Source organism: Nansenia antarctica, assembly GCF_963989245.1.
Source record: "Nansenia antarctica genome assembly, chromosome: 2".
NCBI lineage: Eukaryota > Metazoa > Chordata > Actinopteri > Argentiniformes > Microstomatidae > Nansenia > Nansenia antarctica.
This window is the reverse complement of record NC_137675.1, coordinates 79,467,005-79,494,389: the sequence shown is the minus strand read 5'-3', so window position 1 is coordinate 79,494,389 and position 27,385 is coordinate 79,467,005. Positions and strand designations below refer to the sequence as shown.

Here is a 27,385-nt window from a genome sequence, read left to right as displayed (position 1 = left end):
ATGTTAGGATATTTATAGCATAGAGTACAGCACAGTGTTTTATTTGTATAGTATAGTATAGTGGATAGTGTACATAGCCTTTATTTATGTAAACCAGCTCTTTTCCCTTCTTGTTTTTAGTATTTTTTTCCTAGCACCAGGGGAGCCCCCCCTCCCAAATTTCGTTGTATGGTACCTGTACTATATCAATGACAATAAAGACCATTCATTCATTCATTCATTCATCAACTATTCAAAGAATGCAGCCTTGCATCACTTCAAATCCAATCAAATTGTATTTGTCACTTGTCGCATATATATTTATTTGTCACTATTTGTTACTTGTCGCATACAGTTGTAATTGACATAGTGAAATGTTTTGGGATCTTGCTCCACGCTCAACAATTTGATTGGTGACTTAAATATGGTGTGTTACTGACTGGTTAAGAATGCCTGCCCTGCACCCACACCTGCCCTACATGAATAAAACCCAGAGAAAGTGAACTAAACAACAAGATCAGTCAGAGGAAAAGTTCACTTACCTCCCCTCTTCTTTGAGTCAAATGAAACACATGGATGTAAAGAGCCAGAGCACTGTGACACGAGGAATGGCGTCAAAGGCTGCCTCTACTTTTTATCTGCTCCGAGAACCACATGATCAAACCGGTTAGATGCATACTGTACTTGCATGATAACCTGCAACTGTGTGTTGGTTAGTGTTGGTAACACTTTGTGGAACTGTAGAGTTCCATGAAGTAGCATCTATTGCTTTTAAAATGAATTAAATCTCCTGGACTACTGGTTATATACAGTACCATCACAATTAAACGATTAATTCAAGGACAATCAATTTTTATTTAAAGTGAACATAAACAACACATACACACACACACACACACACACATAAATGCATACACATGCACGCATGCACACGCACAATCAGAGATGTGCCAGATATCAACTTTAGGAAAACTGCTTCTCCATCTATCGTGTCAATGGCAGTTGCAAGCAGACATTTTAGCTAGGGAGGTTAAAGGGGCCATTGTTTGTGTTGAATGCAACAAAACACTGGAGGGCCTCCCCTTCACTGGTAATGTGCTACTCAATGTTTGTGTCTCTCAGATAGTAGTCCCCACAGGTGATTCCTGATAAGCACTGATCAAACTGGTCAGATGAGGAAGCTGGCTGGCACTGAGGGATGCCTGCATGCATACCTACGTGCTACGTTCTATCATAATCATAACAACCTCACACTCTGGAACTAGAGCTGCAATCATGGTTGTTCAGTTGGTAACTATTGAACAAAATGCATCTATCTATCTATCTATCTATCTATCTATCTATCTATCTACTGTATGTGGTTAAGGTCCATGAAGGAGCATCTATTGATGTTAAACATGAATTAAATCTCGAGAAAAGACCACTAGATATATGCAGTATTGACAGAACTAAGCCATTGATTCAAATCAAATTAAACTTTATTTAAAGTGCACAAAAACACACATCACCACACACTTCACACAAATCAAGATACAGGGAGAATTAATTACCCAATAAAATACATAACAATTCACGTGATATTCTTTAATGGTATGCATATTATTCCGTGTCTGTCTATATGTTACGGTACATGTGGGAATACGGTACATGTGGGAAAACTAGGGTTAGGGTTAGGTGCTACGTCGACTTGGTACATGCTGGCATGTCTAACCCTAACCGTAATCCTAACCCTAACCCTAACCCTACCCCTACCCCTAACCCTAACCCTAACCTTAACCCTAGCACCGTAGCACCTAACCCTAACCCTAGTTTTCCCACATGTACCGCATTCCCACATGTACCGTAACATATACATAAACCAATATCAATTATAGCCAAAGGGCTTGTGTCCTCTCCCTGTATGATGTCAATGCCAGCAGCATATAGCCAGAGAGTGGTTTACTGTCTTTGACAGGTGGCTCTTTAAGGCTAGAAATGTCCTCCTTTGTCTCTCTGGGTTGACACCTGACTCAGCCGAGGCATACACATCTGCCCTCTACTGGTGGAACTTTAGTCACCTGATTCCTTTTGATCCTGAGTTTCCCAAAAACTCATGGATAGAAATTAGTAGTCCAAAGGCCACCGTCTCCTATCCTGCTGCCTCTATGGCTGCGTTCGTAAATACACTCTGGAAATCTGATCAGCACTCATGAAATGCCTCTTGTCCAATCATAATTACTTGGTCCCTTTATGACGTTGAACTTGGTCCCATTATGGCGTTGAAGTGTGCGCTCCGGCTCTCTCAGAGCAAATTTAGGAACGCAGCCTATTGCTTCAACTAGGCAGTTGTTTATTTTTTATATCAATTGTTCAATTGACAAAGTGTTCCTTAGCAACATTTTATTCTGAATAGAATGTTGCTAAGGAATATTTTGTCAGTTGACCAACTGAACAAATTGTAACTTTATACAGATTGCTGGGAAGTGTCCCAACGTTTTCCCCAATCTTGACTCAAGTTCTGGGATTCAACTAAGTACCTGTATCCAAATGAATTGTCCTCTTGCCCTATGATCGCCTAGCTCAAAGCCATAATAGTTTTTTCTAAAGCCTAAATACATTTTCTCAAGCCTTTAGGAGCTGCGAATTTCACCGTAGGCATTGGATCAGTGGTAACGACACACCTCGGTAGGCCTACTCTATAGGGTGGTGATATCAGAACTCAGAGAGGTTTTTCTGGAACTCCAAACTCAGAACTGTCACCATCTCCTCTATCTTCTCCAGCAGCTCTGTGACCTGAGTGTCATCATCCTTGTTCCCATGGTTGAAGACATGATACCTGTTCCCCCATTTCTCAAAAAGCCACTGGAGTGTAGCCTACTGCTCAATGGTTGCACCTCCAAGACAGTCCCCATTGATGAACAGCACTATTGTGTGTCTCCACACTCCCTTACCAAAAAGCCTCAAATGTTCACCTACTGTTGCTCTAAATTCCGGGAATTAAACATCCAACTGGATAACCAGGAGCAGAGTTGGTGGTCCTCAGGGGAAGATGACAACTCGTCATCTCATGTTTTATCTTCATCTGATTGCGGTGACAGTTTAGATATAATAAGACAGTTGTGTAATATAATTGTGGCCATCGCACATGAAAACATAATGGGCTGGTTTCACAGACAAGGCTTAGGACTAATCCTAGACTAAAAAGCATCTTCAATGAAGATTTTACATTGAAAGTGTGATTTAGTCCAGGACTAGGCTTAAGCCTTGTCTGTGAAACCGGCCCAATAGTTCTCTGGAAGAGAACATTATTCTCTCTTCTCTTCCAGGAAAATTATATTATCCTCTTCCAGTGTTGTGTACAGAATTCATATGCAACACATACCCTGGCCTAGACCTAGACCAATTTATTTATTTATTTTTCCGTTTTAGTTATTAATTTTTGGGACAGTTTTCTATTTTGGAGTCGGAGTGGAGAAAGAATCGACTCCATCGACTCGTGTTAGCTAGTGTCTGTCACTCTGTCTAGTCAAGTGTGTCTTTGTCGTGTCCTCAAAATAACCCATAACCCCTCCTCATCAAAAACTACGTTTCTCTCTAGACCAATCCCTATAAACTACGGACAGTTTTTTCTGTTCAGATCCAATCCGCTGCCAGGAATGAACATTTAGCCCCACCCCTTTCGTGACTATAGCGGAAGCTAGCAGCCGTGGCCCGAGTCAACTTGAAGGAACGAGATGGCTAATGCGTTGAGGAATTCGGCCAAGTACGGTTTCTCAGGTATGTGCTGCCACCTGGACAACACCATAATATGACTTATTTAACTATTTCCAAAGGTTTTAAAGGCCCATCCCGTGAACACACACAGCTGTTAAGACTGCTACCTTGCACGGTTTGCAAGCCACCTTCGCTTGCTGGCCAATGTTGTTTTAGAAATTGGAACAAAGGTCATCGAACGCTGCGACCTCCGCGCTTATGTCAAGTTATGTCGGTGGAATTAAGCTCGGTGTTTTCAATGGACTTGATGCATGTGAACTTGTTACAGCTATCGAGTTAAGTAAAAATGTTGTTCACTTATGTTAAATACCTGACAATTGTGCAACTCTGACAACAGTTGGAAAACTCTGTTCTGTTTGTTTGCGACAAAGTATGCATGCATTGGATAGATCTAGCTTGACGTGAGCATAGAACTGAACTTCAACTACCTGTCTGTCATTATTATCTTCTTTTTTTAATGCTATATGTAAAGCACGTTGAATTGCCCTTGTTGTATGAAATGTGCGATACAAGTAAACTTGCCTTGCCTAGTATTGCTGAAATAAGAAATCCCCCGCTTGTCCTGCCTATGTCAGGTCTGTTGTCCCAGCTGTCAGTACACAGTAGGCATGGGAGAGTGTGTGTGTCACCCTACCTCAGGTCTGTTGTCCCAGCTGTCAGTACACAGTAGGCATGGGAGAGTGTGTGTGTCACCCTACCTCGCCGTCCAGCAGAGGGACAGCTCTACCTCTTCCAAGATCAAGGTGGACCTGGACAGCAGCACAGGTAAGAGAGCTTAGGTGTGATGAAATACGAAGGAATAAGAATCCTGCTCACAGTGAAGTTGCTGCTCCTAAATGGAAATGTATTGTCTGCATCATAGACAGACAATGGCAGCAAGTGACTGCCCATCTCTCCCCCCCTCTCTCTCCCCCTTCCACCCCCTGCCCCTCTACTAACTCTCTCACTCCCACGCCCCCCCCCTCTCTCCAGGTGTTGCAGTGATGAGGATGCAGTCACCCCCTGTCAACAGTTTGAGTCTAGACTTCCTGACGGAGTTCAGCATCAGCCTGGAGAAACTGGAGATGGACAAGAGCTGTAGAGGCCTCATTATCACCTCGGTCAGCACACGCACACGCACACACACACGCACACGCACATGCCACACATTTTAAATACTTTATTTATGTCCACATACATGTACAATATCTAAAGGACATAAATATTAACAGTGCATTTTGACATTATGGAAACAGTCCGTTACAGTAGTGCTGAGCCAACAACCAGTTTTGCCACAAGTCCACTCAAAGTTAGGAACTCCGAGTCCGCCCTCCTGTTTGCTGTGGAACCCGTGCGACATACCTCAGGAGGGGGAAGCCGAGCGGGTGTCACACACACACACACACACACACACACACACACACACACTCATTCCACATCCCTCTTCCTCATATTTGTCCACCCAACCCCCAGCAAGGCCACCACCCACACTACAGTCCTTGACGTGTGTGTGACTGTGTCTGTGTCTGTCTGTGTGTCTGTCTGTGTGGGGTCATACAGACCCTTCCTAAGGTATACTCTGCCGGTCTGGACATCATGGAGATGTATGGGAAGAGTCCGGAAAGTTGTGGAGTGTTCTGGAGGGCTGTCCAGGAGATGTGGCTCAAACTCTACGGTTCCAACATGGTTACCATAGCAGCCATTAATGTGAGTCATTCTGTGATTTCTATCAAAAAATAATCTAATTTCAAACCACCTCAAAGAATCTTTTTAAACTTTTTAATCTTTTAAAAAAAAAATGTATTATTGTTTTTACTGACTGTGCTTTTGTTTTACTTTTTATTTATCTGTCTATTCTTGTTTTATCCGTGAAACGGTAGTGTCTTTGAGTACTGACAAAAACGCTATCCAAAATAAATGCATTATTATAACTAGTATTAGTATTCTACAAGACTATAGTATTTTACATTGTCACAAAACCTTCGGCATAAATGGGCATACACCTTGGCCATACGTTAAACTCCTAAAGGAGATTCTGATTATATGCCCCTCCTCCCTCTCTCTCTCAACCATCCCTCCATCCCTCCCTCCCTCCCACCCTCCCTCTCTCCAGGGCTCCAGTCCAGCTGGTGGTTGTCTGATGGCTCTAGGGTGTGACTACAGGATCATGGCCGACAACCCTCGATACAGCATTGGTCTTAACGAGACGCAGCTCGGCATCGTAGCGCCTTTCTGGTGAGACACCCGCCCACCCTCCGTTTACCGTATATGCATAGACACAATACAGAGTTTCGAAACGATGATGGAGCTGCTTTTCCCATTGCTGTGATTTGCTGAGACCCTGATGAAGTTCAGAGTGTGTAAAATGTATGCTCGGAGATGAGCAGATTTATTTTGAGGCTTTAGAGTTGTTATGATTCACACTTAATAATAGAATCCAATCGAATGTTGGTGTTTTTTCGATCCTGGTTTGACAACGTGTGTGTGTGTGTGTGTGTGTGTGTGTGTGTGTGTGTGTGTGTGTGTGTGTGTGTGTGTGTGTGTGTGTGTGTGTGTGTGTGTGTGTGTGTGTGTGTGTGGTCAGCGTCCCCTGACTTGTGATATACAGTACATGTGGTTGTGTTCATGTTGTGTCTGTGTTGCGGTTCCCACAGGTTCAAGGACACCCTCTCGAACACGGTGGGCCACAGGACCGCGGAGATAGCTCTGCAGCTGGGCCTGCTGTACAGCGCTCCAGAGGCGCTGAAGATCGGCCTGGTGGACCGGCTGGTTCCTGAGGACCAGGTCTTGACCACAGCCACTGAGGCTATGACCAAGTGGCTGGCTATCCCAGGTCAGAACCTGTGTCTGTCTGTGTCTGTGTCTGTTTCTGCGTCTGTATCTCTATATGGCTGTGTCTTTATGTGTTTACATGAAGAGAAAACTTCATGTAAGTTAGAGAAGAGAGAGAAACCCTGTTTCTAGAAACAGCCTGTTTGTATTACTCATACCTGGGGTCAGACATAATATGTGGCAATGTTCACACCATCTGCATTGTGGGTCTATTGAGGTAAATGAACTGGTATAGGACCCCCCCCCCCCGCCTCCTTTGGTCTGGTCCTTCTCATATCAAACTAACCAATAAGACAATGTATTGGGCCTAGTAGGTTCTAAAAGGGATAAAGTAAGTACTGTATGGCCACAACATTGTGGATCATGTTTATAACGATATATAATATATATATATATATATATATATATGAAGATCATTTATATTCTAAACTCTTTCTCCTCTCTCCAGACCACGCCAGACAGATCACCAAGTCCATGATGAGGAAACCGACCATCGACAAGCTGGTGTCCAACAGGGAGGCTGACATCAACAACTTTGTCACCTTCATCACCAAAGACTCCATCCAGAAGTCTCTGCGCATGTACCTGGAGATGCTGAAGAGGAGAAAGGCCTAGAGAGAGGACACACACACACACACACACACACATACACACACACAGACATACACAGACGGACTCTGTGACAACGACTTAAATGCATCCTTCCTTCCTTCCTTTCATTCTTTCTTCCTCCCTCCCTTTAATCTTTGCTTCCTTCTTGCTTTACTTCTTGTCATCTACCACAGTTTGATAGGTTGATTTCTTTGACATGTCCCTTTCTATAATGTCATGAGAATGAGGACGGGAAAGAAAGGATGTGTGTTGTCACAGAGCCTTAAAGGTCTCTAACATTAGCGTGCCTAACCCTTGTGAGGATGCCTTCTGGCGGCCACAACCAACATGTGACTGTAACTGGGGGGGTGCGTCCCAATAATACAAAGTGGCTTCCTCTCTTCTTCTTCTTCCATTCGTCTGCACTGATCTGAAATAGATGGACTGGTCCAAGCCAATCCCCCTTATTTAGTGGTTGCCATATAATGACAGCAGCTGGTGAAACCGGGAACAAGTTGGCATCCAATCAAATTGTTCTGACTTTTATTCAGAAAAATGTTAAGAAATGTTAACGTTGAAAATCAATGACACACACGCTAGTCAAGCCCAAATATTGCAATGCAATGGGTTCGGTGAGTAATCTACTACCTAGTTAACGATAACACTACTTTACATTGTTAGCAGGCTCACAAAACAAGCTGTGTTAGTTGACTATGAATGATGAATGAATGAATGAATGAATGGTCTTTATTGTCATTGATATAGTACAGGTACCAAACAACGAAATTTGGGGGACTAGCGAGTGTGTCATTGATTTTCAACAACGTTGACATTTATTAACATTTTTCCGAATAAAAGTCTGAACATTTGATCGGCTGCCGAATTGTTCCCGGTTTCACCAGCTGCTGTCATATCTTGCTTTCACCAATCCTGTCCGTACTCATCAGTGCTGATGAGGGGGAGATGAGGAGGGTTCATAGACTAGTTGGATGAACACCCCCCCCCCCTTGCCTCAAGCCATTAACAATGGGCCTATAATTTTAGGTTATTCTATTTTTCTTGCATTGTCTGAACTGATTGTTTGCAAATATATACTTTGAATGAAATGTAATTTGTTATTGTGGTTATTCGTTTGTGAGTGTGACATCCTAATGAGTGCTGAGATCGGTAAGTGTAGGACACCATTTCAGACGTCTTTTTCTAAATGTTATTTTTGGAGGCCGTCACACAGCTTTTACTCTGCCATCATTGATAGTATTGCTAAACAATAGGTGCTAAACATTAGGTCAACTATCAGTCTCACTAAGCCAGGGTAGCTGAAGATCGATGTCATGCAATGATATACAGTACTATAGTAGCAACACCAGGGGAGGCTGCTGGAGGTAGAAATCGGAGGGCACGCTCTCATTGTAATGAATGGAATTAGGAATGGTACATGTCCCTCATACACACGTGTTTGATACCATTCCTCATTCCATTCCATGCATTACAATGAGAGCGTGCCCTCCGATTTCTACCTCCACCAGCCCCCCCTGAGCAACGATCAGCCAATCACCTCCACTGTGCTAGCCATTTACATTTTAACCACAGACACTTCTATCCAAAGCGACTTACAATTAGATATTACAGGGTCAGTCTCCCTGAAGTAAGTTATGGCTAAGGGCCTTACTCAAGGGCACAATAGTGGTGTAGCCAGGTGGAATTTGAATTTTAACCTCTCTTGGAACCTCAATGTCATTAGCTAGTGTATTCTCCCTCCCACATGAACTACTATACATTGGCCCTCGAAGATGAACTACCACGTAACACATCCTTACACTACACAATGACAAGAACGCAGTTTGACTGACTTTTATTGGAGTCTGACTTGAAACTCTTGAAACTTAACTGACCAAGTTACTCATATGAATACTTTAGACCATTAATGTTCAATAATGAGACTATCCATTGGTTGTTATGGACCCCGTAACAAGTCCTGCCGGTGTGGTCAGGCAGCTGGGTTGTGGCTAAATCAGCTCCACCTCAACAGGGTAGTGGTCGCTGACAGCTAATGCCTGACAGAGAGAGAGAGAGAGAGAGAGAGAGAGAGAAGAGACTTATCAGAGGATGACTGCACAATTGAACTGCATCAGAAGGTCTTGGGTCGGTCTTGCATTTGCATTGCTAGCATCCTACGGTTAGGGTGTTGGGCAGGGCAAACTGACCCTGGATCAGTGCCCAGAGGTTAGTTAATTCAGCAGATGGAGGAGTGAGACTGGGTCTTACCATGCTGTGGCTCAGCTCCAGGGCTGTCATGTAGTCAAACACCTCAGCTGACCCCGGGTCCACCCCTCTCATCATGTCAGTGGTGGCCACGATCCTGCTCACAGAGAGGAAGGGAGAGTAGTGTGTGTGTGTGTATACGTGTGAGTGTGCATGTGGGTGGATGTGTGTGCATGCATGTATGAGTTTGTGTGTGTGTGTGTGTGTGTACAGTATATGATCTCACCTGTCATAGGGGCAGTTGGTTTGTGACACGGTGGTGTCTGCGTCGTTAGGGATCAGCCAATGGAAGCTCTCGTCAGTGAACAGGCGTATATGCTGCCACTCTGAGGCAGTGACATAGCTACAACCAGCGTTGAAGTCCCCCAGTAGCACGATGTCCTAGAGGAGGAGGAGGAGGAGGAGGAGGAGGGGAAGGGGGAGGGGGAGGAGGAGAAGGAGTAGGAGGAGGGGGAAGAGAAGGAGGAGGAGGAGGAGGGGGAAGAGAAGGAGGAGGAGGAGGAGGTGGAGGGGGAAGAGAAGGAAGAGAAATAAGAGGAGCAGGAACAGGAACAGAGACAGCGCTATGGTTACGTCGGTGTAACGTGTCATGGTGCTCTATAGTTACGTGACGTCGGTGTAACGTGTCATGGTGCTCTATGGTTACGCTGATGTACCGTATCATGGTGCTCTATGGTTACATTGGTGTATCGTGTCATGGTGCTCTATTGTTACGCTGGTGTATCGTGTCATGGTGCTCTATTGTTACGCTGGTGTAACGTGTCATGGTGCTCTATGGTTACGCTGGTGTATCGTGTCATGGTGCTCTATGGTTACGTTGGTGTTCCATCGGGCTCGGACATCGGCGGCCACGTCGTAGAGAGCGTCCACCTCCGTTACAGCAGAGTCTGGAGACGTGTGCTGAGGGATCAGGACAAAGTTCCTCACAGCTGGCAGCGGAGGGAGGGGGAAAGAGAGAGAAGGGTAGGGGGGAGAAAGGGAGAGAGAGTGGGAGGGAGAGAGAGAGAGAAGGGTGGGGGGGAGAAAGGGAGAGATAGTGGGAGAAGAGAAAAGGGGGTAAAGAAAGTTAGGACATTCAAAATAATATTTTATATAATAGAAACACAGAGGGTCTCCCGCATCCACTTCTCCATTTTATATGATGGTTGGTCTTGAGTAGGCATACTGCATACAGAAAAGTACCTCTGATAGTATGAAGCAGGGTAGAGTCAATCTCTTTCTTTCTCCTGCCAACACACACACATACACACTCCCTACCCCCCCCCCCACCCCCGCCTCTCTCTTTCTCTTTCTCCCCCGACCCCTCCCTCCTCCTCTCTGTACCTGTGTAGTCGGAGGAGAACATGACGACGAAGGGTTCTCTGATGAAGGTGTCGGTTCCACAGGGCTCACAGCCATCGTCATACGTGTAGTTCTTAGCCACAGACACCATCTCCTCTCTAGGAGTGAAGGAAAGTACACAGTGTACATGTGTACGACAATGAAGTAAAGGGGCACATTTATCTGAGTAAAGCCCTCTGTCAATTGTAGGACCCATCTGTAATTAATTAATTGATTAATTTTGCCATTTAGCAGACGCTTTTATCCAAAGCGACTTACAATTATGAATTACAGGGACATTCCCCCTGGAGTAACTGAGGGCTAAGTGCCTTACCCAAGGGCACACTAGTAGTGGTGTGGCTTCAGGCGGGATTTGAACTCACAACCTTCCGATCCCAAGTCCAACTCACTATCCACTAGACCACCACTACCCTATCTGTAGAAGTATCTCTCTCTCTGTCAGTTGTAGGACCTACCTATACAGTTATCTCTATCTGTCATTAGCACCTACCTGTAGAGGTGGAGGTACAGTATCTCTGTCAGTTGTAGGACCTTCCTACCTGTAGAGGTATCTCTTAGAGGTAAAGGTATCTACCTGTAGAGGTAAAGGTATCTCTCTGTGTAGGTGCTGCGGCCCAGAGGTTCACTGACGATGTGGCGGTACACATAGGGGGAGGAGCCTCTGGTGAAGACGATAAGATACAGTTAGTCCTACTATCATTACACTTCCTGTACACTTCCTTTCATTGTCTCCTTTGCTACACATCATAATTCCATTACATTGTTGCTATATATTCAAACAAAGCATAGTAGTGCCTCTCGTTTCTTATCCAGTTTAAGGAGAGAGGAAACAATTTAGTAGTGTTGGGACACTGTACTAATGAGCATAGTAGTGAGGTTTGGTTGAAATATACATCACACCTCACACAATATGATCAACTGATCAAATCTAAAAGGAGTCAGAACCATCATAGAGTATATTATACTATATTTCAAATGCCATATTTACCATAATCCATAGTCATATTGCTGGTTGATTAAGACAAGGAAGGGCACCATTGAAGGTTTTTGGAACATACTGTGCTGTATCAATAGGTATCATAGTCAAGTTTGGTTGAGGGGTGTTAACTCTTACTTGTTGACATGCTCCATCAGTTTGTTGGTTGCTGATAGGTCAATGTCTCTGACTTCCTGGATCAGAACGATGTCATACCGGTGCACTATCTGGATGAGGGGGTTGAAACATAACATAACATATTGGATTATGGATCATTGTGTCTATTGGATATACAGTACCAGTACCAGTCAATATACAGTACCAGTCAAAAGTACCAGTCAAAAGTGTGTCCAAACCTTTGACTGGTACTGTGGTTAAAATGGCTGACGGCTCACTTTTTTAGCCCTCTATAGCCTTTTCTGTTAGGAACGCGATGAGAGGATGGAGGAGAGGACGGAGGAGAGGACGGAGGAGAGGATGGAGGAGAGGATGGAGGAGAGGATGGAGGAGAGGATGGAGGAGAGGATGGAGGAGAGGACAGAGGAGAGGACGGAGGAGAGGATGGAGGAGAGGACAGAGGAGAGGACGGAGGAAAGGATGGAGGAGAGGACGGAGGAGAGGATGGAGGAGAGGATGGAGAAGAGGATGGAGGAGAGGATGGAGGAGAGGATGCGAGTGGAGGACGGAGGAGAGGATGGAGGAGAGGATGGAGGAGAGGATAGAGGAGAGGACAGAGGAGAGGATGGAGGAGAGGATGGAGGAGAGGATGGAGGAGAGGATGGAGGAGAGGAACATGTGAGTGGAGGATGGAGGAGAGGACAGAGGAGAGGACGGAGGAGAGGATGGAGGAGAGGATGGAGGAGAGGACAGAGGAGAGGATGGAGGAGAGGATGGAGGAGAGGATGCGAGTGGAGGACGGAGGTGAGGATGGAGGAGAGGATGGAGGAGAGGAACATGTGAGTGGAGGAGGGAGGAGAGGATGGAGGAGAGGACAGAGGAGAGGACGGAGGAAAGGATGGAGGAGAGGATGGAGGAGAGGATGGAGGAGAGGATGGAGAAGAGGATGGAGGAGAGGATGGAGGAGAGGATGGAGGAGAGGATGGAGGAGAGGACAGAGGAGAGGATGGAGGAGAGGATGGAGGAGAGGATGCGAGTGGAGGACGGAGGAGAGGATGGAGGAGAGGATGGAGGAGAGGAACATGTGAGTGGAGGAGGGAGGAGAGGATGCGAGTGGAGGACGGAGGAGAGGACATGACGAGTCTTGTTCCTCAGAAATGAGAAAAGGTTATTGTCTCAGTTCCTACCGAGTCAACACATTTATGTAGAGGACATAGACGGATAAGGCTTTGGCTACACTTTCATATACAGTCCACTTATACTTATCTACATTGAGATGAAACTTTAAGATGGTAATTTCATAGTAATAACATGATAATTACATAATAACAATGTTTATGAACACATAGTTCACATAGAGAAGTGCATCTGGGTCATCTTGCTCACCAGTCTTATTGGCTCACTTTGAGCATTGTCAGACACACGACTATACAACAGTATTCTCTATGGTTTTATTACCATAGACTCCAGATCAGTGGAGGCTGGTGGAGGTAGAAATCGGAGGATGGGCAGATGGTAATGCATGGAATGGAATGAGGAATGGTTTCAAACACGCGTGACTTTGTGTATGAGGTCTACGAGGGTGTGAATGTCAGATACACAATTATGACTAAGAGCACCTCTGTGATGTTTTGGTACTGACCTCAACTTAGTGATGGCGAGGGTGGTGTTAACAGAGTTGTCAGACACTCAACTCTAACCTGCACAGTAACGATCTGACGGGTCTGACTAACATCACCTTTCTGACTCGCCTCAGTGATGACGAGGGTGCTGTTAACAGACAGTTGGGGTTCTGACAAACATCACCTGACTGACCCACCTCAGTGATGAGGTCCATAAGGGTGGTGTTGGAGGCCTTCGAGTCACCGAAGCTCTTGATGTTGAAGGCTCCCAACAACAAGGAGCCCCCCAGCTCCACCAGGACCAGAACCAACCCAAGCGCACAGGCCAAACGCATCCTGGGTCAAATGTCAAAGGTCAGATACAGGTATATCACAAGCCAAACATATCCTGGGTCAAATGTGGAAAGAAAAGGTCAGATACAGTACAGGCATATCACCAAATATCACCAAACCACACAGAACAGGTAATTCAGCCATATGTATCCTGGGTCAAAGGTCATTTCCAATTTCCAACATTAGATACATTAGTTAACCCTCCCCAAATCCTAACCTCTAACCATAGATATGGTTTAAACTGAAGAAAAAGCAGCCTTTACCCTTTACCTCCTTCTAGTGACTAACTCACCTCACCTCACATGCAAGGTGAATCAGAAAGTTGACATGGTTGGATAACATACATATATTATATATATATATATATATATATATATATATATATATATATATATATATATATATATATATATATACAGTATATATATATATAACAGAGATTATGAATATACAGTTTCTCGTCCTGAGCTCTATCGTGATTATTGGTCTCCTGATAAGAAACCAATGTTACATCCATTCAGAGGCAACATTAAGTGTAACATAAAGTAAACAGAGAGAGAGAGAGAGAGAGAGAGAGGGAGAGAGAGAGAGAGAGAGAGAGAGAGAGAGAGAGAGAGAGAGAGAGAGAGAGACAGAGACAGAGACAGAGACAGAGACAGAGACAGACTGTCTTGTATAGACAGGCTTTTGGATAGCCCCAAAAGCCTCTCTTTCTGTGTCCTGTTAATATTGTTGTACACTTATCTGTTACTTGTTCTTATTTTCACTTGTTTGCCTATTTTAACCTGCTATGACTTTCGCTCTTTTATTATGTTTTATTATGTTTCTTCTTTATTATGTTCTCTATATGTAAAGCACTTTGTGACCCTTGGTCTGGGAAAGGTGCTGTACAAATACATTTTACTTACTTACTTACAGAGACAGAGACAGAGACAGAGACAGAGACAGAGACAGAGACAGAGACAGACACAGAGACAGAGACAGAGACAGAGACAGAGACAGAGACAGAGACAGAGACAGCGACAGAGAAATAGACAGAGACAGAGACAGAGACAGCGACAGAGACAGAGACAGAGACAGAGACAGAGACAGAGACACACTGTCTTGTATAGACAGGCTTTTGGATAGCCCCAAAAGCCTGTCTTTCTGTGTCCTGTTGATATTGTTGTACACCTGTTGTCTGTTACTTGTTCTTATTTTCACTTGTTTGCCTATTTTAACCGGCTATGACTTTCGCTCTTTTATTATGTTTTATTATGTTTCTTCTTTATTATGTTCTCTATATGTAAAGCACTTTGTGACCCTTGGTCTGGGAAAGGTGCTGTACAAATACATTTTACTTACTTACTTACAGAGACAGAGACAGAGACAGAGACAGCGACAGAGACAGAGACAGAGACAGATACAGAGACAGCGACAGCGACAGCGACAGAGACAGAGACAGAGACAGAGACAGAGACAGAGACAGAGACAGAGACAGCAACAGAGACAGAGACAGAGACAGAGACAGAGACAGAGACAGAGACAGCAACAGAGAGAGAGACAGAGACAGAGACAGAGACAGAGACAGAGACAAGGACAGAAAGAAAGTACAAAAATGATCTACCTGCTTCTCTTGGATCAGTCCGTGTCAGTATGCAGAGAGTCTGTAAACAGAGAGACGGACTGTTGGCCTTTTGGGTGGAGAGAGTACAAAGCTCTTTATGTGTCCTGTCAGACCGGACAGACTTGACTGATCCCCCTGAGACACAGATACATTGTGGGGCTGTCCACCGGGGTTTTTATTTACCTGTAGGCTAACACATCACCCTGGAGCAGCCAGGCAGGAGGTTGGGGCCGGGGGTGGGGGGGGGTTAGCAGGTGATAAAAGTGTAGTAGAAATAGAACCAAAATAAACAAACCTCCAACTACAATGTCAGAAAACATTCTGATATGTCCCACGCAAGTAAGGAACAACAACACCTGGTCTATTAAAGTAAGAGCCGAAATATTCTCAGAATCACACAAAGCCATCCGTAGATCTAATCAAGTGCTATAGTAATGTAATATCAACATGACTTGCAGGCCTTGAGTAAAACAACTTTGTTTATGTAATACTTCTATATCAGGGACATTCGATGCAGGGGTGACCACAACTAACCTCCACGTGGGAAGGCGACAGGTGGTATCTACAGGTGATGAGGCCAGGTGAACCCAGGTGTTTGTTTTACTCCTGCTACTTTATTTAACCTTCTCATGGCAGTCACTTAGTTTCCATGGAAAAAGTGTGTGTCAATATTCACATCTAACCTGCTTATTCAGCATTGTATCCTGATAGAGTTTGGTCACCTTAGCACAGACTATGACCATGGCAATCATCCATGTTAAGATGTCTTAATTAACCAAAATAAGACATTTTGTCTGTCAAGATGTCTTAAGTCGTCTTAAGACCTAACCTGAAGACATGCACTCATGCACTCACTTAAGACATGGAGCATAAGAGCCATATTTTCTGTGTCTTGAAGACACAGAACATCTTGAGATGTCTTAAGACACTGAATATCAATGTCTTAAGACAGTCAGGCGATCTTGTTCCAATTGGAATAATTCAAGTATAATAATGAATTATCCTATTATATATTTTACATTATGAATTAGTTAATAATAATTCAATGGGTGTGTCCCAGGACAAAAAATGCATGTCATGTGGATACAAGGTATTAACTGTGAAGTTTAAGTGTTTTCAACACGATGAACAAGGTGATGGCTGGGTATGTCGTCCAGAGAACTTGAAAACGACAGGTATTTGTGTGTGTATGTGTGTGTATGGGGGCGCGGCTACACACGTACACACACAAATACCTGTGTGTGTGTGTGTGTGTGTGTGTGTGTGTGTGTGTGTGTGTGTCTGTGTGTGTGTGTGTGTGTGTGTGTGTGTGTGTGTGTGTGTGTATGGCACCTAAAGCAGCACAGGGGTACAGAGGAGGCATGGACCGAGAAGTAATAGAGGACAGAGAAGGAAATTATACAGGAAAAGAAAATCCCCCCAATAAAGGAAATAAAGAATTGGGGCAGAAATAGAAGAGTTTCACGGACATGTAGTTTTGGACACACACATGACATCAGCAGGACCCTTTATCTTCCCAAATGGCTCTACTAGTGTATCAATCTAAGCATCTACAAAGTCATATTGATGATTTGATGACAGGTTTCTGTAGTTGTACTTATTTTTTTTTATGAATAATATTGTCCTCAAAAATCTAATTTTCACCATTAATGTAGACAATACCGAAGTGAAATTATATAAACATAATTTCAATGATGAAGAATCCGTTTTTGATTATGTTTGTAACAATCTAACACATTCCATCAAGGTTCAACTCACTTTTGTGGAATACATCGCCACCGTGCGGCAACGTAGGGGTACTACACGTCCAATGGATTAACAGCTCCTCAGGTCAAAATTGGAATGGAATGGAATGGACTTTATTTGTCATTGCTACAGTACAGGTACCAAACAACGAAATTTAGGAGGGGTGGCTCCCCTGGTGTTAGGAAAGGGGAAAAAAAACACATTTTAGAAAAAGCATAAAATCACAAGAAGGTAAGGAGCTGGTTTACATCAATAAAGGCTATGTACACAATCCACTGTACTATACTGCACAGATAGTCCACTAGGGTTGTCATATTGCACAAAAGTATTTTTTCACGTTATTTTAAAGTGTCACAGTTTGCAGGCTTGAAATGTACATGTTTGTGCCTCAGCACTAGCTGCCATACAATCCGTCCGTACTGTCCTGGGCCCAGAACTTAGGCCTTTTCTGTGTTCAGGGCCTTGACGGCCCTGTGGTAGAAGCAGTTCTTCAGTCTGTTTGTCTTAGCGGCCGGGGTCCTGTACCTCCTGTTCGAGGGCAGCCTGACAAAGTGTACGTGCCCAGGGTGGGTCGGGTCCCTGGAGATCTTGGAGGCCCTCCTGAGACAGCGTGTGTTGTACAGCTCCTCCAGAGAGGGGAGGGGGGCGCCGGTGATCTTCTGTGCTGTTCTCACGACTCTCTGTAGCGCGTTTCTCTCCGCTGTTGTGCAGCTGTGGAACCAGTTGCAGATGCCGTAGGTGAGGATGCTCTCCACTGCGCCGTGGTAGAAGGCCACCAGTATCTCCTGCTTGTTGTGTTCTTTCCTGAGGCATCTCAGGGTGTATAGCCGCTGTTGTGCCCTCTTGATGGTGCCTTTTGTGTTGTCCTTCCAGGCCAGGTCATCCCGTATGTGATGTCCCAGGAATCGGAGGGTTGAGACTCTCTCCACGCTCTCTCCGTCGATGAGCAGGGGCTGGATCTCTGACTTTTTCCTCCTGAAGTCTACGATGAATTCCTGGGTCTTTGACTTGTTTAGCAGCAGGTTGTTAACCTTGCACAGCTTGCTCAGTTGCTCTACCTCATCCCTGTACGCCGCCTCGTCCCCCCCCGTGATACATCCCACCACGGTGGTGTCGTCTGCAAACTTTACGATGTAGTTGCTGGGGTGGACGGGGGTGAAGTCGTGGGTGTAGAGGTTGTAGAGGATTGGGCTTAGCACGCAGCCCTGGGGGGACCCAGTGCTGAGGCTGAGGGCTGTGGAGGTGTGGGGGCCCACCCGCACCCTCTGGGGGCGGTCGGTCAGGAAGTCCTTGATCCACGCACATATAGAGTGTGATAGACCCAGGTCTAGTAGTTTGGTCACTAGCCTGTCTGGAAGGATGGTGTTGAAGGCGGAGCTGAAGTCCACGAAGAGCAGTCTCGCGTAGCTGTTTCCCCTCTCCAGGTGGGATAGAGTGGCGTGGAGAGTCATCGCTATGGCGTCCTCTGTGGACCTGTGGGCTCTGTAGGCGAACTGGTATGGATCCAGGTTGGGCGGGAGGCGTGTGAGTATGTGGGCCCGGACTAGTTTCTCGAAGCACTTCATGATGATTGGTGTGAGTGCCACCGGGCGGTAGTCGTTTAGGCAGCTCACCATGCTTTTCTTCGGGACTGGGATGATAGTTGAGGTTTTCAGGCAGGGTGGGACGGTGGCCTGGGACAGGGACTGGTTAAAGATGTTGGTGAAAACCCCGGCCAGCTGGTCGGCGCAGTCTCTCAGCACCCGTCCCAGGACGCCATCCGGCCCCGAGGCTTTCCTGGGGTCCACCGCCTTCAGTACGCGTCTCACCTCATGCTCTGTGAGGGTGAGGCTGCTGAGAGCTGGAGAGAGTGGTGTTTGTGTTGCGGTTACCTCCGTTCGCCCCTCGTCGAACCGGGCGTAGAAGGTGTTCAGCTTTCCCGCCAGCAGGGGGTCGTCCTCTGCGGCTGTGAGCCTGTTGGCTCTGAAGTTTGTCATCTGCTGAACCCCCTGCCACATCCGCCTGGAGTCGTTGCTCAGGAGGCATTCCTCAATCTTCTCTCTGTGCTCTGCCTTGGCCGCTTTGATGCCGCGCTTTAGGTTGGCCCTGGTGGAGCAGTACAGCGGTGTGCGCTTCCCTGCGAAGAAGGCGTTGTCCCTCTCATTGATCAGTTTTTGGACCTTCCCAGTCATCCATGGCTTCGTGTTGGGGTAGACCCGGACCCGTTTGTCCACGGTAACTGAGTTGGTGCAGTTCACTATGTGGTTCAGAACCGACGATGTGTACTGTTCCAGGTCCTCATGCTCATATTCCTAACATAGGGTGTCATTTAGGCAGATCTGCAGTGGAGCGGACCCTTCTGGCCAGGTTCTGACAGTCTTAGTGGTGATGGGAGCACTTTTCCCCATTGTAGTGTATGCAGGAATCAGGAGGATTGACACATGGTCAGACATGCCTAGATGAGCTAGCGGACTAGCCTTGTAAGCACGTTTGATGTTGGTGTATACCTTATCCAGTGTTGTTGCACTGAAGTATAGCTAGATTCACTTTCCCAGTAAATATAGTACGTTATATATTTATGTTGGTTTGAACTTTCAACCTTTTCCACTACCAAAATAAAAGCAAGCCCACGAAGATTCTTCTGGAACTTGTTTTTCTAGTTGTGACTGTAATTATAATATAATTATATATATATATAATATATATATAATATATAATAATACAGTGCCCTGTGTAAGTATTAGGATAGTGGAAGACAGAGTGAAGCATTTTTATTCTCTTGCCTCTATACTTGAAACCAATCAATTAGCTACTATGAATTAATCTTTATTTCGAACATGATTTAAAATAATAAATAACAAATAACTAATATGTAGAGTACAGTCCTATCAATTGTTCGAAAAGGAGTAGGAAGAAGCCTAGGCTTATTCTGTCCTACCCCTGTTTATACTTAACAATTATACTTACATTATATAATCCTATTAATTAATACATATATTTAAGTATCATCCGTTCTCATACTTTTTCATTCTTAATATTGATACAACACAAAATAAATAAATAAACATAATTTTCCATTCTTAATACTGAAACAACACAAAATAAATAAATAACAAACATCAGTATCCACAATGTAATACAGTAATTGCTATGAATGTACTTTTATTTTCGAAATCCTTATTTAATTACACCGGAAGTAGATGGGTGTAGTTCCACCACACTAAAATTGTTCACGAAACGTCGCAGCCACTGCGCAACCGCCTCTGCGCAGCCACTCTGCGCAACCTCTCTGCGCATCTGTGTTTCTGTCGGCTAGTATGTCCATGATGGAGGAGGAAGAAGTGGAACTCGCTGAGGATCTGGAGGCGATCCTGCACCTGACCCCAGAGGTGCAGCTGGCCATCGAACAGGTAGATACCTCACCTACGGAATGTCATTATATATATATATATCTTTTCTTCAATGGAAGAAATGTAAGCTAACTAGCTAGCTCAGACAGCTACCTGTCTTTGGGCTTAGTTGGGACGCCTGTCAGCTGACAGACAGATATGTCTTGCTTATTTCCAATGCTTATGCATGTTTATGCATGCAAACATGTTTCACCATCGTCTTCATCAGTCTCATCTGTGTTAGAGGATGAAGATGTTGTGGCTTAGCTGGACGTTAGCTTAGCTACCTTGTCCTACAAAGTAGGACAGTTCAATTGAAGCTAGGTAGCTGTTTCTGTTGACATAGCTAATGACATGCTAATGACATGCTAATGACATGCTAATGACCTGGCTAGTGTGGTCTGTCACTATCAGACTGTAGTTATTTGATCAGGGTATCCGTGGTGTCTTGAAAAGTATTAAAAGTTGATAAATCAATTTTGGGAAAATCAAGACCCTTAAAAAGTCTTATCACGATGTTATGAGGTCTTGAATTTTGTAGGTATCTTTCTGAATTAGACTCTGTCCAAAGAGTTTGAGTCCTAAAAACGTTTAGTAAAAGTTTGTGCATTTATTAGTTTTATTAAAAAACAAAGATGAACCGGAAGTTCTGTTGTATGATAGTGGTCTAGTCTATTGCAAACTAAAGCTGTTAAGTTAAAGGCGTCACTGATGTAAACGGTTACAGCTCCAAGTGGCGGTGAGGTCTGGAAAAATATTGACAAGGTCTTTAAAAAGTCTTAGAAAGGCATTGAAATTAACCTCCAGATTCCTGAATATACCCTGAGTAGGTAACATAGACACGGCTGTTCTAGTGTCAACTGTCACTTAGATCCAACTGTCACTTAGATCCAACTGTCACTTTGAAATTAACCTTTATAAATGTATTTACTTTAAATATCCCATGTATTTAAAAGTTTACTTGGTCCCCCATAGTTCTCCCTATCCACTCAGACAACATCAAAACCTCTTTTTCTGTGTTCCCAGATACCGAAAAAAATTAGGTCGTAAATCATTTGCCTACAAGGCCCCTAGTGACTGGAACAATCTCCCTTCCCCTTTAAGGTCCATCACATCCTTTCAATCCTTTAAATCATCTTTACTTTCCTATTTAAAAAAGCCCTGCTCATGTTATTAATTATGTGGGGGGTTTGGACCGGCTAGTTTTCAGGTTGTGTATTTGTATTTTCCTTTAATGTGCTCTCTGTTGTTGCCAAATTCGACTACTTGCTGATGTCTTCTGATAATTATATTATGTATGTATCTGACTGTTGCATCTATATATTGCGGTTGGGTTGTAGTGGTGGGTTGTGGAGTGATGACGGGCTGTGTGTGTGAGTGTGTGTGTAGGTGCTTTGTATTGTTATTTGTTATGTGTTACTATTATGTTTGTATCGTCATATGTGAGGACCCCCTCGAAAATGAGAAGATTCTTCTCAAGGGGCTTACCTTAAATAAACAATCTCAATCAATCAATCAAACCTCAAGATTCCTGTATATACCCTGTAATGACCTGGCTAATGAGGTCTGTCACTATCAGAAGAGTGTAGTTATTTGATAGCAACATGGTTATGTAATCAGTCACCAAAACACATTCCTAACCCTTCCTATAACCTAAACCCACTAGCAAGTTAGCTAACTAACTACTCTCCCCTACTAACTAGGCATCTACTGCTGCTAGCTATGTTTATACTGTATATTTCTCTGTATTTGAATTTTGCAACTGTTTTTAAATTTGTTGTACGGCGACCTTGAGTGCCATGAAAGGTGCCTTATAAAGTAAATGTATTATTATTATTATTATTACTGTGTAGTTTCTTTACCACGCTCCACATATAATTGATAAGACAGCTACAGCCATTCATTTAATCCAAGACAGACATAGGCTTGCAGTAGCAGTATACATAATTGGTCATTGTACTTTGTAGGTGTTTCCTAGTCAAGACCCTCTGGACCGAGCAGACTTCAACGCTGTGGAATACATCAACACCTTGTTCCCGACAGAGCAGGTAATACTGGACTCCCTGCAAACCAGAAACCGGCCATGTTAGCTCCATTGATATCATTACTTTACTTGATGTGAAATCAGGGAGGCAGGCGGAGGTAGGAATGAGCAGGCCTATGACTCTAGGCGAAGTAGTTTTTTTTTTTTTTTTTACATTTCAATCATTTTGTCTCTATGAATTTCATGTCTCTATGAAAATATGTCTCAGCCTACTGTCTATTTTTGTCTTGAAACCATTGTTGTCCATATTTCTACTGTTGAATGTGTGGGTGGTGATGAGGCAGTACTGGTGGCTTAATGTGGTGGTGGTGGGGGTGGCGCCCCTAAAAAATATAATTTTTTTGGCGGGGGGGCATCAAATCATACTCTCGCCTAGGGCACCTAAATGCCTAGGACCGGCCCTGGGTATGAGGATGGGCCCATGTTAATGCATGGAATGAAATGAGGAATGTTATCTGAACACCGTCCTCCGATGTCTACCTCCACCAGCCTCCCCTGGTCCCTATCCCATCACCATATAATAAGGAGTGGATCTTTTGCAATAGATTGTATATGTCCCTGTAGTAGGTTTACTGAACATTTGTCACACGATAATAGGAGAATGAGTGTTTTATTGTGTTTTATCTGTATAATGTTGTTAAAGCGGAAGACCTACAGGTTTTTCTGTTTTTGCACCTTCAGAAGAACCACTACAATTTCATTGTATAGGCAACTGTACAAGGACAATAAAGTCTATTCTATTCTATGATCTAGTTTAAAAAGCAATCGTCCTGTTGCTATATTATGTCCACTAGAGGGCACAATTTACCTTTGTAATGAATGGAAGCTTCATTGTGTCTGCATTATGTTCATCATCATCATTCAACTCAATTGGATCTTTCTCTTGTCCTGATGTTGAATTTCATTGGCTTATTTATTAGCATTAGATAAGCAAACTCCTGCAGTAACAGCATTTAGACGTCTCACTAATATGACCTTGTGTGTTACTTCACAGTCACTGGCTAACATCGACGATGTGGTGAACAAGATTCGTCTGAAGATCCGGTGAGTAGATGGCCTTGATTGATTACGGGCCCAGAGTTTTTCCTAGTCATGTCATGTGGTCAGGAAAAACCCTCTGGGCTTTGTACTGTAAGCCATGTTAGATATACTGTATATATCTATATATAGCATAAAGAGCATGATCAGTTGTATAGATAGAATGTTACTGAGGTAGCATCTCGCGAGCTTAGAATGATAAGGTTCTATCTCCGTTTAGAATGATAAGGTTCTATCTCCGTTTAGAATGATAAGGTTCTATCTCCGTTTAGAATGATAAGGTTCTATCTCCGTTTAGAATGATAAGGTTCTATCTCTGTTTAGAATTCTAAGGTTCTATCTACGTTTAGAATGATAAGGTTCTATCTCCGTTTAGAATGATAAGGTTCTATCTCCGTTTAGAATGATAAGGTTCTATCTCCGTTTAGAATGATAAGGTTCTATCTCCGTTTAGAATGATAAGGTTCTATCTCTGTTTAGAATTCTAAGGTTCTATCTCCGTTTAGAATGATAAGGTTCTATCTCCGTTTAGAATGATAAGGTTCTATCTCCGTTTAGGGTAGTTCAGAGATATTGAGCATAGAGATAGATAGATAGATAGATAAATACTTTATTTATCCCCGTGGGGAAATTCATTTTGCCGCGCCACTCCACTAAAAACCACACATAACAACACAACACAACATAAAGGACAGACAACAACACTGGGCCAGCCATGTACAGTATATAAAAAACAGTGAGATCTGATATAAAAGTGGATTAAAAGGATGGCTATAGTTATTTATATTAAAATACTAAAAAAAAAAAAAAAGTGATGATGGTGATTAAAATAAATAATAAATACAGATTCAGGAGCCTTGACCCCGACTGCTACTTTAGTTGCCATTGAACAGTCTTAGTGCAGCCGGGATAAATGATTTTTTATATCGCTCCGTCCGGGAGCGGATCGTAATGAACCGCCCTCTGCGGCGGCTGCTGGTTTGCCCAGCGAGGACATGATGGAGGGGGTGGTTGGGGTTGTCCCTGATGGACAGCAGCTTACTCCTAGTCCTTCTCTCCACCACCGTCCCCAGAGAGTCCAGGCTCCTTCCCACCACTGAACCCGCCTTTTTTACGAGCTTGTCCAGCCGTCCGGTATCCCTCTTGGTGATGTTTCCCCCCCAGCAGACTGCAGCGTAGAAGAGAATGCTGGCCATGACAGACTGGTAAAACATGGCCAGCATCTCTCCACACACTTCAAAAGACCTAAGTCTTCTTAAGAAGTACAGCCTGCTCTGACCCTTCTTATAAAGTGCCTCTGTGTTGGTGGACCAGTCCAGTTTGTCGTCCAGATGCACCCCCAGGTACTTGTAGGTCTTCACCACCTCGATATCCTCGCCCCGGATGTTAATGGGCAACCGAGGTGGCTTAGACCTACGGAAGTCTATAACTAGCTCCTTGGTCTTGGTTTGGTTGAGGAGCAGACCATTCCTCTCGCTCCAGACGCTGAAGGCTCCTATCAGATCCCTGTACTCCCCCTCCCGTCCATCCCTCACGCACGCCACTATGGCTGTATCGTCAGAGTACTTCTGTACGTGGCAGGACTCAGAGTTGTGTTTGAAGTCTGATGTGTACAGGGTGAACAGGAAGGGAGCCAGCACAGTTCCCTGCGGAGCCCCGGTGTTGCTCACTACTGTGTCTACTGCATCAACGTTTTTACATTCCATTATGTTTTGTGAGATGGAACCTTTGTATTTTATTAATTACTGATTGTAGAAGTAGGCTGCCCCTTTGACCTGTACATGGACCAGACTTTCCAGGACAAGTATATCAAATACCAACCACTACTTGGTACGATAACCAGCTTTGGGTACAAGTGTAAATTCAGTATACTTGTGTTTGGAAGTCTGGGCCATGTATATAAATGCACCATGAGGGGTCTGAGAATTGCTGCAATGACTAAAAGAAAGGCCAAACAGGTTGCCAAATGTTGCTCTGTCTCGGCTATTATTGGCAGCTTGGCCGTGTGGAGAAGGAGGTGTCATGTGACCCTTGAGTGTTCAGTGCTGCTTAGCCCCGAAATATTTGATTCCCTGTTTGTGTAATATGATTTGTGGAACCAAATAAAGTATTAAAATGTGTGTTTCTCTCTGTGTGTCAGGCGGCTAGACGACAACATCAGGACGGTGGTGCGGGGTCAGACCAACGTGGGTCAGGACGGCCGACAGGTGAGCGTCCGGTCGTCTCCGTGGTACTCTGTGTGTGGCTGGCTGTTACCTGTTACCATGGTTACCCATTGTTGGTTACCACGGTAACCCTCTCTTGTCTGTCTGAACATTCTGTTATTTGTTTCAAAGTCGTCGGGTATTCTATGACTGTGTTAATGTGCGTGTGTTGATAGATGGCGTTAGTAGCTTACTGTGAGACCCTCCATGGCACAGAGGCTAGGCTAGCTGTGGGGTAGGCTAGGCTAGCTGTGGGGTAGGCTAGCTGTGGGGTAGGCTAGGCTAGCTGTGGGGTAGGCTAGCTGTGGGGTAGGCTAGCTGTGGGGTAGGCTAGCTGTGGGGTAGGCTAGCTGTGGGGTGGGCTAGCTGTGGGGTAGGCTAGCTGTGCGGTAGGCTAGCTGTGGGGTAGGCTAGCTGTGGGGTAGGCTAGCTGTGCGGTAGGCTAGGCTAGCTGTGGGGTAGGCTAGCTGTGGGGTAGGCTAGCTGTGGGGTGGGCTAGCTGTGGGGTAGGCTAGCTGTGCGGTAGGCTAGCTGTGGGGGGCTGCAGATGATGCATGTGGAGATGGAGATGCTCCTCGCCACAGGGGAGATGAAGGACGACCATAATGTGTTACTGCTGCTCACATACACACTCACATGTACACACTCACATGTACACACTTCCATGTACACACTCACATGTACACACTTCCATGTACACACTCACATGTACATACTTCCATGTACACACTCACATGTACACACTCACATGTACACACTTCCATGTACACACTCACATGTACACACTCACATGTACACACTCACCACCTCTGACATGCTGTTGTGCAAGATAAAACACACACACACACACACACACACACACACACACACACACACACACACACATAATTGGCCCCCCTCCATCATCAAAGACGTCTAATTCAGTCTGCCTGACCCAGACAAATATGTCTGTGCCGTGTCGTATATCTCTTTCTTTCTCCATCCACTCCTCTCCTCTAATGCCATGGAAAAGGGCAGGATGACTCAGACCATTCTTCACTGCCGCCTCTCTGGAAAAGAGGGGGGAAGATTCCCCGGCCTTGTGCCGGAATTCCATCCCGACCTGTGGTTTGGTTTGGTGTCCCGCTGTTTCTGCCGGAGTTAGACCTCGCTCAGTCAGAGAACAGTGCATTTAATGGAACGTGACACCTAATGGGAGAGATGTGTGTGTGTGTGTGTGTGTGTGTGTGTGTGTGAGATGTGTGTGTGTGTGTGTGTGTGTGTGTGTGTGTGTGTGAGATGTGTGTGTGTGTGTGTGTGTGTGTGTGTGTGTGTGTGTGTGAGATGTGTGTGTGTGTGTGTGTGTGTGTGTGTGTGTGTGTGTGTGTGTGTGTGTGTGTGTGTGTGTGTGTGTGTGTGTAGCTGTTAGGGAGATGAACTGTGTTGTAGTCACAGTGTGTCTTGTCCTACTTTCCTGGAATACCACAAGCGGTCAGGACAGAACACCACCAACCCAAGAGGTTAGTCCTGTTCTGTTGGGTTTCTGCTGTTCCTGAGGCCAGAGAGAGAGAGAGAGAGAGAGAGAGAGAGAGAGAGAGAGAGAGAGAGAGAGAGA

The 27,385-nt window shown here is 44.6% G+C and overlaps 3 protein-coding genes across 5 annotated transcripts in view; 2 read left to right on the top strand and 1 right to left on the bottom strand.

The window, feature by feature from the left end:
- Window positions 1–3,648: 3,648 nt before the first annotated feature.
- eci1 (enoyl-CoA delta isomerase 1) lies at window positions 3,649–8,257 on the top strand. The gene is made up of 7 exons (XM_080523842.1): window positions 3,649–3,735; window positions 4,372–4,497; window positions 4,705–4,832; window positions 5,272–5,418; window positions 5,825–5,946; window positions 6,366–6,544; window positions 6,992–8,257. The coding sequence occupies exons 1-7, from the start codon at window positions 3,693–3,695 to the stop codon at window positions 7,156–7,158; spliced, it is 912 nt and encodes a 303-aa protein (XP_080379968.1). The 5' UTR covers window positions 3,649–3,692; the 3' UTR covers window positions 7,159–8,257.
- An 827-nt stretch (window positions 8,258–9,084) lies between these two features.
- Window positions 9,085–15,529, bottom strand: dnase1 (deoxyribonuclease I). Its single transcript, XM_080522459.1, has 9 exons — window positions 15,392–15,529; window positions 13,650–13,788; window positions 11,852–11,940; window positions 11,312–11,398; window positions 10,720–10,835; window positions 10,213–10,325; window positions 9,623–9,777; window positions 9,400–9,493; window positions 9,085–9,188 (listed from the first exon to the last, which is right to left on the bottom strand). Exons 2-9 carry the CDS (start codon window positions 13,785–13,787, stop codon window positions 9,141–9,143), a joined length of 840 nt encoding a protein of 279 aa, XP_080378585.1. The 5' UTR covers window position 13,788; window positions 15,392–15,529; the 3' UTR covers window positions 9,085–9,140.
- A 4,904-nt stretch (window positions 15,530–20,433) lies between these two features.
- Window positions 20,434–27,385, top strand: part of LOC308149551 (vacuolar protein sorting-associated protein 53 homolog) — a gene marked incomplete at its 5' end in the record, with an annotated part of 49,080 nt that continues 42,128 nt past the window's right edge. For all 3 annotated transcript variants that reach the window (XR_013937256.1, XM_080522411.1, XM_080522410.1), the window contains 4 exons: window positions 20,434–20,526; window positions 22,473–22,553; window positions 23,544–23,593; window positions 25,728–25,794. Coding sequence is in view for 2 of the 3 variants with exons in the window: in XM_080522411.1 (XP_080378537.1) it covers window positions 20,434–20,526; window positions 22,473–22,553; window positions 23,544–23,593; window positions 25,728–25,794 (291 nt within the window). The remainder of the gene's footprint in view (window positions 20,527–22,472; window positions 22,554–23,543; window positions 23,594–25,727; window positions 25,795–27,385) is intronic.

Bases quoted from the DNA above. Each gene is read 5' to 3' on its own strand.
- dnase1 (XM_080522459.1), bottom strand. From the start codon at position 13,787: ATGCGTTTGGCCTGTGCGCTTGGGTTGGTTCTGGTCCTGGTGGAGCTG. The intron at 11,941-13,649 runs GTGGGTCAGTCA...CCCCTCATCCAG, and splicing joins TTATGGACCTCATCACTGAG to ATAGTGCACCGGTATGACAT. The intron at 9,778-10,212 runs GTAACCATAGAG...CTCCTCCTCTAG, and splicing joins GAGCCCGATGGAACACCAAC to GACATCGTGCTACTGGGGGA.
- eci1 (XM_080523842.1), top strand. From the start codon at position 3,693: ATGGCTAATGCGTTGAGGAATTCGGCCAAGTACGGTTTCTCAG. The intron at 4,833-5,271 runs GTCAGCACACGC...GGGGTCATACAG, and splicing joins GAGGCCTCATTATCACCTCG to ACCCTTCCTAAGGTATACTC. The intron at 5,947-6,365 runs GTGAGACACCCG...CGGTTCCCACAG, and splicing joins GGCATCGTAGCGCCTTTCTG to GTTCAAGGACACCCTCTCGA.